Source organism: Pseudochaenichthys georgianus, chromosome 19 (assembly GCF_902827115.2).
Source record: "Pseudochaenichthys georgianus chromosome 19, fPseGeo1.2, whole genome shotgun sequence".
Lineage (NCBI taxonomy): Eukaryota > Metazoa > Chordata > Actinopteri > Perciformes > Channichthyidae > Pseudochaenichthys > Pseudochaenichthys georgianus.
In genome coordinates, this window is record NC_047521.1 from 15151390 (window position 1) to 15163787 (window position 12398).

The 12398-nt window shown below is 41.2% G+C and overlaps 1 protein-coding gene across 1 annotated transcript in view; it reads right to left on the minus strand.

The window, feature by feature from the left end:
• Positions 1–12398, minus strand: part of dock1 (dedicator of cytokinesis 1) — a 189293-nt gene that overhangs the window by 32055 nt on the left and 144840 nt on the right. Inside the window, exons 30-36 of the mRNA XM_034107070.2 lie at positions 10355–10433; positions 9464–9564; positions 3392–3450; positions 2601–2749; positions 1412–1497; positions 979–1135; positions 312–352 (exon numbers count right to left, since the gene is read on the minus strand). Of these exons, the coding sequence (XP_033962961.1) occupies positions 312–352; positions 979–1135; positions 1412–1497; positions 2601–2749; positions 3392–3450; positions 9464–9564; positions 10355–10433 (672 nt within the window). The remainder of the gene's footprint in view (positions 1–311; positions 353–978; positions 1136–1411; positions 1498–2600; positions 2750–3391; positions 3451–9463; positions 9565–10354; positions 10434–12398) is intronic.

Below are 12398 nucleotides of genomic sequence, written 5' to 3' on the forward strand. Positions count from 1 at the left end.
CTCTGCTAGACTGACGCGTCTTGACGGCCAGCTTTACCTGAAATAAAGCTTGACAGACAGGTGGGAAACTCTAACTCGTGAGATTGTGGAAATGGATTTTTTTTTTTTTTTATCCAATCATTTATTATGGATATCTGTGGACGGCTAGGAGACAACATGTAGAGAAATAAGTCCATGATGGGTAAAATATAAAACTTAACTGAATTTCACAGCACTGAATACTAATGTTAATGTTTGTAAAATGTCTCGAAAGGCTTGATGGCTTAAAGATGAATACATGCTTAACAGGCACTAGGCCTAATTTGACTTACCTGATGTACATCTCTTCTCTGTCTATCTCCTTGTAAAAGTTCTACAGGATGAAAAGAGACAAACAATTGAAATGAATTAAAATGGTTCATAGACTTCCAGTTAAACACTGTCAACATACTGTTTACAAAAGGTTCAGTGTATCAGGCTTACACTGCAGATTCAATATTTTGGCAGGGTGACAACTGAATCTCCAAAAATATGGAGACAAATAAATATGGTCCTTTCTTGCGGCAGGAAGACATGAAGTATTCACTAAAGACAAGTACAGTGTCTGACATCAGGATCCCCCGGCTATAACATAAACAAATTAATTTGACACAAGCCTGGCACAGCATCGAGAAAACATGAGTCAGATTCATGCTAAATATAACCCGTTAGTCTTTTCAATGCCAGTACTCATGTGACATTTCAGTGTTCCAAAAGGAAAATGTCACTTCCCAGAGCAGACGATGTGCAGGTGAATCGCTCTGTGATAACATCTTAAAATGAACTGTGACATGTGGTTGTTATTGTTTCTTCTGTGCCGCTACAAAATAGCCACAAAAAACGCTTATGAACGATGCCTAGGTGTTGAGATTCCACATGTCATTCCTGCAGGGGGATTCCATTTGTCATCATTATCCAGATTGTGGGTAATCAGAAACTGAGAAAAAGAAGGCGCCTTACGAGCACATTGACGGTGCAGCTCATGCGGTTTTCTTTGTTCTCGTCGTGCATGATGGTCCTGTAGTCCAGCAGCCTTTCCAGCAGACGCACCACCAAGCTGACGAAGTTCTCGCCCGTCTTGGCCAAGTACTTGTGTTTCCTGCAGTGCTCCAGTAAACTGTGTGTACACGTGAATGAGGAGGAAGAGAAGCCAGGGGCAGAGAGAGAAACAAACGTGAAAGCATGAATTAGACCTAAAGACTTGAGAGAAGCAATCTGTTTCTTGTTGCCCATTGAGGCAGTTAGCATCCGACAGCGCTCAAAGCAGATACCACGGTGGCAAGCTGTGATCGTCGTGTGATCTGTGATTATTTTGAGGCGTGCCGTGTTGCAATTAGCATCACCTAACTTGCGAGAGGCTCGGGCGTAATGCTGCCCATTAATCAGCACTTACATTTTCTGAAAGAGAACTTTGTACTGCTCGTCTCCGCGGCCCCCCTCCACCTCGTGATCCAGCTTGGTGATGATCTCGTTCTCAAACTGCAATTAGACAAAGCAGGCGTAAATAATCAGTGTAGCTAATTTTTCAATTCATTAACGCCATCTCCCCGTCTCACTCTGGCTCTCTCGCTGCATCAAGGCTTGGCTGAGGGGTTCTGTGCTTCCACTTTAATCGCCCTTCTCCTGCAGCACAGCTGGTTGCTTCAGCTTGTGTTTTCAGTTCTTTAATCTCAGTATTATCTGTATCAATTTGGTTAGAACACAGAACAAAGCTGCATCCTGACACACATACTATTTACTTTTCTCTGTTGTTGCGGTAGCTCCTGACAGTGATGCATGGACCTTATTTCTCTGATATGTGTATGTAGCAGCTGCATAAGATCAGGTTCTATTGTGCTGAAACAAACCAATGTTCACTGACTTCTTTATTGGTGTGTTGGCCAAGCACAAATAAAATAGAGGAGAGGAAAGTGCTGCCAAGTAAGAGAAGATACCAACGCTGCCCTCTGTTAAGCCCAGGATTTACAACAAACACAAAAGGAGAGAAAGTCGGTTAAGGAAATCAACGGGGGTCAGGCTAATGTGGAATTGATCACATTTTAGTAAAGGGAAAGGCTGGAAAGTGGCATTCACCCCCAATGAGTCAGATCCTGAGTGACATGGATTTAATAATCAGCGCTCCTCTCCCTTCAGAGAGGGAGGGTAGTTTAACTACCGTCGTCTGAAACAGGACAACAAATTCCAGCTGACCCCAGGAAGCCTTTGTGCTGCTTTACATTTTGATACAAGTACAATAAGCTTCACAGACTTTGGCATCCCACATACTGTAAGTATCACAAGGCTGAAAACTGCCTGAGACATCATATGGCTGAACCGCTGTAGCCAAATTGATTTTCTTCAAGCAGAAAGGCTTACATTTGCCTGGGAACGGGAACAGAACATTAAGTTTCACTTACCGTGGCTGTTGATAATCGGAGCACAACAAAATGTTATTTACATGAGGGAATTAAAAAAAGGCTTGTGGCTATTGAACTATTTTCTGTTTATGTGTTAACTCCTGCTCAAATTGCAACAGAACCATCCGCTACTTTTCATACAGTGATTTTGTTACAGTGTTTTCTGTTATGTTTGAGAGGACGCACCTGCTGGAAGTTGCATCTGAAGTGAAACTCGCACTGCATCATGTCGAAGAAGATGGGGATGGTGGCCTTTCGCAACTCGATCTCAGGAACCAGCGTCATTTCCAGGATTGGACCCACCATCTCGGGAATGAATTTTATCTTGTGTGGCCCTTAAAAAGGAAAAAAGGGATATTTGGAAATGGAAATGGAAAGTACAACACAACACATTTTAGCTTAAAGTAAAACTTCTTGATCCTAACAAGTTGGGCATGAACATATTTACAATTAAATGATATTACAAAATCTGGCTCCACATGTTTATTAAGTCTCTCATCCGAATTATCCACAAAATCATGCGGTATATAACTTCAGGTAAAAAATAGCAAAAGGCTAATTAATTATAGTGAATGATTGAATCCAATCTGGTGGAAAGATCTTATTAAGGGGTCAGATGGTGTAGGTTAAAATGAGAAGACTGTTAGGGAGGCACAGGTGCCCAATCTAACACTGCAATCACACATCGCAATTTCACTCCATTGAGAATTGGCAGCCGAGTCTCTCTGATCACACAACACAAATCTAATTAACACATGGCTTGCTATATTTATCTGCTGTTTTGTACAATTTGACTGATAATAATTGCTAGAGTAGTAGTTTGGCAGATAATCATTATTAAGAAAAACACGTGTGTGTTGCTGGAGTTCTATTGCAGAGTTTGTTTGATTGGCCTTTCATCATAAAAACAAATAACAACAACTTTCTTTGGATACAAGGGAAACTGAACAATTGTGAAGCAAAATTGGTCAAATTACCGAGATTGTACCACATGTCCCTGATTTCAAAGCCAATGTGTCTTCTCATGTCCTGGTACCTAAAACACAAACAGAGGAATATGTTACACAAAAGTCAAATCATGGCATAGAAGATAAAATGCAGTCTCAAGTGAATGCAATACTAACGAAAATTAGATGTGGCTAACAAATTAAAATGCTTGATGCAATGTCATGCGTGTGTCATGTTTCAGCTGTGCCTCAGCCGCTCCAACCAAAGTTAAAGTACTATAATATGAAGATTTCAGTTTAAGTGAGAGAAAGAGTTACTATACGTCCACACGGCAGCGTGAAGCTTGCCGGTGGGCGTGTCTGGCGTGCGACCAACAACCAATCACATTAATCTCCTGCCCCGCACACATAAGCACGCGGTTTGATTGGCTAGAGCAGGGGTTCCCAACCTTTTTTCCCAAGGGCCCCACCAAATGACTCCTGTTGGAAGTTGTGCCCCCCCCCCCCCATCCCACACACACACTGGGGGGGGGGGTTTGTTTAAAAAATGCTACAACTACTGTCACAAACTGGATGAATGTGACGTATTTTGTTAAAGGAGGATGAAAGCGTAATTAAGGAGCACTATTGGAGTGACTTTGATGGTTATTGGACTCAGGATTAATTCATTTGGATTCCCGCTGTATAAAGAAATTAAAGGACGGCGCAAGTGGAAACAATTCACAAAGGGATTCAACTGTTTAAAACACATGCTCAAAGTAAGCCGGATTTTGCCGATGTGTTTATGTGGATTCAAAAGTCGTAAATAATCTACAAAATGGAGGAGACCGATCGGAGCAACTGACAAATAATCCAACTGAAACGGGCATGGACAATGACTATGTTTAAAAAATGCGCTTATCCAGAAAAGCCTGGTTTGGACACTTTACTGGCAGAAGAAACATTTCTATTAAAGAAAGAATTATACATTTCTGTCTTTTTATGCCTATAATAGCTACAAACTTCAATTTTTATTAAAATTAATTAATCAATTATTTTTTTATATTTTATTGTAATATAGAGAAAAGGCTTTTAGTGACAATCATGTATTGCGTTACAATTATATGTATAATTTTTATTTATTTTTTAAAATAAATTAAAGTCTAAATATGATATTTGGCCTCAAATCATCTGAGGCCTGTCGCCCCCCCTGCGATCTTTGGCGCCCCCCAGGTTGGGAACCACTGGGCTAGAGCTTGTACTGGCATATGATTTGATTGGCTGGCGCTTCCGTAGACGCTTGAAAAGTTGAACTTTTCTCAACTTTCGAAGCGAGCAACGGAGGCAAAGCGACACGACGGAACCACAATGCAGTTCGGCAAAGCGTGACGTCACCCCATTCAAAGTGAATGGGAAGCGTCTCTGTTGAAGCACGCAACGCTGCCGCGTGGACGTACCGTTAGAGAATCAGCCAAAATATGGAAAATGTGAACTAAACATTAAACTTATACAAGTGCTGAAAACCAGGGCTCTGTTTTAAAGCTTCCAGCAACATCCACAACACAGTGGATGGCAGTTTATTTATTTATCAAAGCCAGACTTATCTTCTTTTGTTCTTGCAGTCATAGAGTAAAAACTGTATTTCAAAGCCCCTCCGAGTGCTGCTTTGCTTGGATGTATTGACCAAGCTAAAGAAAATATACTGTATTGAAACAATATGGGTTATCTGTTCCTGAGCTAAATAAGTGGTGGAGAGCAGTTCCTTCAGTTTCTATTCCTCTATTCCTGAATGACAGTTCACACAATGTCATGACCATGGTTAGTTTGTTTTGTCTTAATTCGATATTTGGATTAGAAATGTACATGACGAGTCATTTCCACTTGTGAAAGTTTGCGACACACACTCATGCCAGCATTCAGCAGGCTGTCAGCTGTCTTCGGCTTTGTGTATTTGACATAGGACACGATGCATATGTTTGATCACAAGGTCTTTTTCGAGGTCGACGCTGGGCTTCAAGAGCCCTTATATAAAACAAAGATTTGCAACAGAAGCTGGACGGCTCAGGCTTTGACTTTTTGTCTAGCGTTTGTGAATGAGGGCTTATAAGCTGATCAGCTCTGCCATGTCTAGGTCATGAACCAATCTTCACGGCAGCTTGGGGCCCTCTCCCTGCTGCCACACAGGCCCGGGTCACGGAGAGGACAAACAGTGAAGTGGAGAGGACAGGGAGGGAAAGACAGACAGTGAATGATGGAGAGACTAACAGGGGTGGAAACAGTAGGCAAGGAGGCAGGCACTGAGAGCAGTTATGCGAGAAGGATCAACCACGGAAATAGATTTATCTCCTTGAAAAGCAATTTGACAATGGATAAGAAAAGAGAGTAGGTTCAAGCCTGAAATTGTTTTAAGATCAAGAAAACGGAGGACACAATGGAGATAACAGTCCTCAGAGAGCCGTTTCTGACTGTTTGACTCATATTTCTGCTGGCCTGGTATAGAAAGCTTTTGCCGCACCAATGCATGCTGTCATCAAATGTATTTTCACTGCTTGCTCACGATGGGGAATAACTGCACCGAAAGGCATATTGTGATTATATTTCTGAAACAGTGCCAAACTTTCAAAGTCTTTACGCTCAACCAAGACATGCTCATGCATGGTGTTAAATACAAGATGCAGGCAAAGTCTATGGGCTCTATCCTAACTGCCATGCCTTGGTACCCACTGTCCTTTAATGTGTGTAAACATCAATTAGGCTGAAAAGGTCAGACGGTACCCAGCATACAATTACAGATCACTTGACAATGTTGGTTAATATGGACATTATTTGCATTTGGTAACAACCTTGTATTCAAGCTAGATAACTGGTTTTAGATGATATTTGAACTCCCTCTTATTCTATTGTCATCTTTAATATTTATTTTTACTGTATATTGCAATGATCAACATTTAACAGTTCGTTATTCGTTATTTCTATTTTATTGAGATGTCCGTACATTAAACAACATCATTTCTGTCCATTGCTTGTAAGGCACTTCAAGTGTGTTTGATTAGTTTAAAAGGTGTTCTAAAAACAAAGTGTGATAACTTAGTAACTGTGGTAACTGATAAACACACCTCTTAATGATAGAGTGGGCACCAATACAACAGTGCAAACTTTTATCGCAATGTATCAGCAACACAATAAATCAACTATCGGGCATGTCTTTGTGCGACATTTAAAGTGAAATGTGTCATCAATAACCCTTTCCTCTAGTCTCACTTCCTCTCCAGCTGGTGGCGCTGCAGGCGGCTGCACATTTGGCCCGTACCAAGAATCAGACGTGCCTCACATCAGACTCTCACGCTGAGTGACTGATGGAGCCATGGTGGCACCTCTGTCTCCTTCTAACACACCGATGGCATGACACCTTGGCATGACATTGGAGAGAAGTAACAAGATAAGAGTTTGACGCTGGATAACTCTCCTGCTCTCTAATTAAAGTCTATTTCACACAGTGTGACATTCCCTTGCACCCTGCGGCCCCACTGGCATTCTGAAACCAAATTGATTGTATTGCCAACATCTTTCAAAGACGTCCTAATGTATTTTTGACGGAAAGGACTGAACAAATCTTTAACGAAGAAGCTGCGTCGACTCTTTGTAGCCTGGCGGGTCAACACTTTTACCACATTTAGTTGTCAGAGGGAAGAGTGAGGCCAAAGGATTGATCTCTAAGCAGAGTATTGGCAAGATGATAGAGTATAAAATGATTTGCCCGCCTCTATAAATGACTATAACGCTGCATGCATTATGTATTACATCTTTCAACGTGTTTGCCTCTCATCCACACTTTGCAACTCATGTGTGTCTTATTATTCATTCCAGCACACATCTGCGCATTTAGTTTTTCTCCTAGCTTGCGTTTTTATACATATAGGTGCACAGATGCTTGCTCAGGAAGAGGCATCATGTCCTCCTCTGAGCTGCAGCAGATGCAGGATGCTGGTCTGTCACACTCCTGTAGGCAGGGGGACAGACAGCAGTGACTGCCGGCTGTCAGGACTTACAACACGTCGCTAACAGCTACGGGTCGGATAGCTCTCAAAGAGGTGGGCTAAGAATGAGAAAGTGAGGATAGATGGAGGGTCGGCGGTGAGCAGGGAGTGGATCTGGGGCTCTCCACTGCCACTGCTGAGCAGAGAGCAACACTGTGAGGAAACGGACATGGAGGAATGAGATGATGGGAACAGAATACAGGCATGGGAGCATACAGCGCAAGAAAGAATAAAACACACAAGTGATTGACAAGCCGTGTTGAAACAAATGACGTGATCAAAGCCTGAAGCAAAGTCAATTCACAAAACCTGACGATATGACAGTGTCTCCTCAGAAAAAAATTGTGAATAACATGACCATGACATTACTGCATGCTCATTTTATACAGCTCTCTCTATGTGTATGTCAGGATCTGGCTGGAGTACTCCTACATGAATAAAGAATAATTTCAGGCTTATAAAAATGTGAACTTATTTTGTGGTTGATTTTGAACTGAATAAATAACGATGTGTTCATCCAAGTTGAATACATGCTGACACCTGGAAACAAAGAAAATGACTTAATCAGGCCAGGTGCTTTAAGTTGGGCCAATTAGTCTCATTCCCTTACACAACCCAGTTATGCAATACTGCCATTTTTACGTTTTCCAGCACAGATTTGTTTGCAGGCTTTTTGATTGGACAGCAACATTACTTTTTTAAGTCAGATTTTGTGTTTTTGGTCAGTATCAAAGCATCCCTAACAGCTACAAGAAGACGCATGGATCTGTATGTCCAGGCCTTGCAGTACTGTACATGTCTGAAAAACATGTTGGCATGCTGTCAGTACCCTGACCTTAACTTGAGAGGGAAACGAGGATCACCAGGACGTCACAAACATCACTGGAAGTCAGGTGTGAGAAAAGCCGATGCTAAAGAGCCATGCCCGACACAACTCTGATTGTACCCCTCTGTTCTCTGCTCCCAAGCAAGGCACAATAATTGGTATTGCAGGCAAGACTGACAGTTCATGCCTCAGCACACAGAGAGACAGGGTGAAGAGACGGAGAGGTAAAAGGGAGAAGGTGAGCTGTAGGAGGAGAGGGAGAGAGACAGACAAAGCAGGAGAGTGGGCGGGTAGAGCTAGAAAGAAAGACCCTGTATAGAGATATTTTTGGTTGCTCTGGTTGTATTGAAATGACACATTTGGAAGTTAAATAAATAGTCTGGAAATAGCAATGGCAGAGAGCACGCCTTTTGCTCTGCTTACACCAGGAATGGCAGTTGTTGTGTATGAGAATGAAATAGCTGTTTCTTTCAGGGAACGCTGACAAGTGGAGTAAGGCACGGTGGGGGTGGCTGGGAATGTCTTGTTGTCAGTGTTTGGCTGTTTGTGGGGGAGCTTATCAGGTCCGATAATAAAGCACTGACCAACGAGGAGCCTCGCAGGCTCGGGCTCGAGCCAGTGTGATGAATGCTTTAGTGACAAAAGCTCCTCCAAATGAAGATTAGAGCCAATATGCGCTACGTGTGCCCAGAAAGCCTTTACGCGTTTGGCTGCATTACCAGACTCTGAAAAACACTAATGCAGATGAATGGCTTTTGGAGGCACAGACAGAGGATGAGCGAGAAACAAAACCAATGTCTGTATTTATAACTGAGTGAAGCCTCTGGAGCAGATTTTAAAGCCTATCAAATATTTAAACTTTGTGGATTTCAAATGTTTTCGACATTTAAAAACTCGGTTCCCTCTGATATTTAAATGTTCTCCCCTTTATCTGTTAGGGAAACAAATAAAAAGTGCTTTGGAGCAGTTTTAAAGCAGGAAGCAAAGACTTGTTTCCTATATTTCACGAGGGGATTCCAAACTTGTATACCTTGGATTTGAGTACAACATGTGCTGTGTGTAACCCCTGGAGTTACGTTGAGGCTTTGTTCAGAAGGGCAAGCAACTGGAGCAGCCTCCACTGGAGCCACGCTGCAGCGGGTGTCCCATGAGCTTTTGTGTGATGAATTATATAAAGCCTGTTCATGCTGCTGAGGGAGCTCGGGCCGTGTCCGTGTGCGAAGAGGAGACCCTGTGGATTGAGCTAGAGCTCGTACTCACTTCTGGAAGATCTTGGCTCTTTTGTCACTTGAGAAGTTCTCCAGCTGCAATGACTCCTGGGTAAGGAAGGCTACAGCCAGGTGAAAGTAGTTGTTCCACAGCTGACCCACATACAAAAAAAAGACAGAAAGTGAGATGAATAAAAAACATTTAAAAAAGCAGTTTTACAGCAATATGATTCATTCCCAAAGTCAATATGTGGGCTGGAGGGCTATTTTGTTCCATTCAATCAGAAGGTTTCGATGTGTTGGGGGCACTTTTGTGTCGGGAAGCTTTTTTTCACACAAGTAATCAGTTCATGATCAGAAAATGAGTCTTTATATAGTTTTCAGTGCAGACTTCCCAATGAGAATACCCATAAGCCAAAATACTACATTTTTCAGGTACAATTGCTAAACAAATGACCATACTTTGCTACTTTACATGCTATGTGATTATATCAGGATACATTATATGCACCTCTGGGCTTTAAAAGGGAAGAAAAAACTTCCAACTGCTCTAAGTCACACTAAAACACTGGTAAAACAATGGATTCAGGTTTTAACTGCAATCTTGTCGGCAACAACATTAATTTGCTTCAATGTTAGACATTTAAAAAGCAAGCACAAAAACTTGTTCTAAGCTGGGAGCAGCAGGTTAAAATATTCTGAACATCAAATTGCCGACCATTACAGAGTAATTGATGTTCCCTCTCCACCATTTGTATGTCTACTGCATACAGATTTTCTTTTTCTTGTGCCCCTCTATTCAGAAGTTCCAACAATGCCGCATCTGAAAAACCCAGTAAAATGCCATTCAAATGACTAAAAGAACATCCTTCTTCAGGTGGGAGGGAGGACTGTCGAGGTGTTTTACAATAAAAAAGAAAAAAATGTATGGTTCAGCTCTTACCTGTAGCTCAAAGTTGGTCTGATCCAGAAATTTCTTGTTCAGCACTTCTGCATACTGATTAATGGCCCGCAGGAACACTCTGGAAAAACAAGAAGAAACACTTTGGATGTTGTCCTTCTGAATTCTGATGACACACGCTTTTCTTTCACCACCTTAATATATAAGTATTTACATTCTGTTGTTTGTAATTACATGGTCTGACAAGTCACATTCAGAAAACTGTGCTTTGCCTACTCAAGTCGTAAGTATCCCCCAGAGTCATATTCACACCCCATGTAGACAGCAATTTACACAAGAAAATGTCATATACAGTAACAACATTTTTAAAATAGTTACAATAGCAAAAAAGCATGAAGCAATATGATTTGAACTTGAAGTGGACTTTATAAGAAATAATGGAAATTGTATTTTAAAAAAGACTAACTTGGGTAAGTTGGGGGAAATGTCTGACTTTGGATGGGAACCCTTAATGTCAAGAGTCTATCTACTTAAATAAGTGGCATTTCTTCCTTCACAAAGCATAAACAATACTTTTACACTGTATACAGAATTGCCAAATATGAATGAATACATTGGTAGAATACTTTTAAAGTTGGAATCAGACAAAATAATGTTCGCCCTAAAAACAGAACAGAGGCGAAGCACAGGTTCAGTCTTTCTCTTGCACAGAGTGAGGTACATAAGGGGCTCTCGAAGTACTCCTGAAAAAGATGCTATGAGTAGATTGATAATGAGAATGCTGTCTGAAGAGTTAATCCACTCCGATGTTTCAGAATTAAATGTTAATAATAACTTAAGTGGCATGAAGCGTTTAGAGGGAAATTATGGTTGCTGCTTACAAAGTCAGAGGTCCATCTGCTATTTAACTTCATTCCCTGGCAGATACAGCAATACAACAATGTATGAAATACTCGTGGAGAGAAAAAAATCTAGCAAAGCAGATGGGATAACCCAACTTTATGTAAAGTAACCCTACAGGTTCTTATGGTGACTTAATCATAGTTGCAACTTAACCTGTTAAGCCCTGAGCCTGTTTTCCAGGTCTCAGGCTCGAACATGACATTCCCAGAACAATGACTATATCTTCACTTCTAAAAAGGGGTACATTAATAATCTTTTGTCTCAAAGCAATGATAAACCTGTGAGTTGGATGTAGAAAAATCAGAATCAATAAACATTTTAAATTATAGTGTCCGTCTAAAAAAAAACAACATTACTTGTAGTGAAAACCACCCTTGAATGATGGGATAGCACAATAAAAGCTTTAGGAATCCAAACAATAACATATAATAGGTACCCTGTATCAAGATTGATGCAAAACAAGTGACATTTGACCTTTTTAGAGAGGATAGCAAAAGAAAAAACACTTCTGGGGTCATTTGGGTGTATTTCCCATATCTCTGGAACCCATCGGTTGATTTTGATGATTGACACCTCTTTTGAACCGTTAGAGCCAATAGAATCAAGATGGAAGTTCCTAAATCCATCTAAACATTACCCATTGGTGAATGAGTGAAGCACAGCCAGAATGCCCAAAACCGGAAGCTGGGTTGTAGCTCTCACACACTCTATATGAAATCTCAGTTTTTGACAACAATTTTATGATGGATTATCAGTAATCATTTCAAAGTGACACAGACACATTGGATCAACCTTCAGCAGCGTTGTTATGCGTTTTAATGCCATTGAACACAACTTTTGATCAGAAAACAGCAAAGGTAAGACATATTTGCCGTTTTGGCTCCGTAAAGCTACGGCGTGTGTTGTCTGGTTTTGCCAGTTTGAGTTCTGGGTGCACAGTGATGATACTTATACCTCTAGAATCTGTGGAATCTCAGCTTTCATTTGATATCGTCAGTTAGCTGAGTTTCTTCCCGTTAAGTGGGTATGACACATTAATAGGTTGTTAAATGTTAAGAAGCCCTGAGACACAGTTTCCGGCAGCCCCCGCCGGGCTTAAAAGGTTAACATAATGTGAGCAAAACCACACAAATACTAATCCATATTCAAACGGCAACAAATGACTTCCAAAGTCAGTAAACGA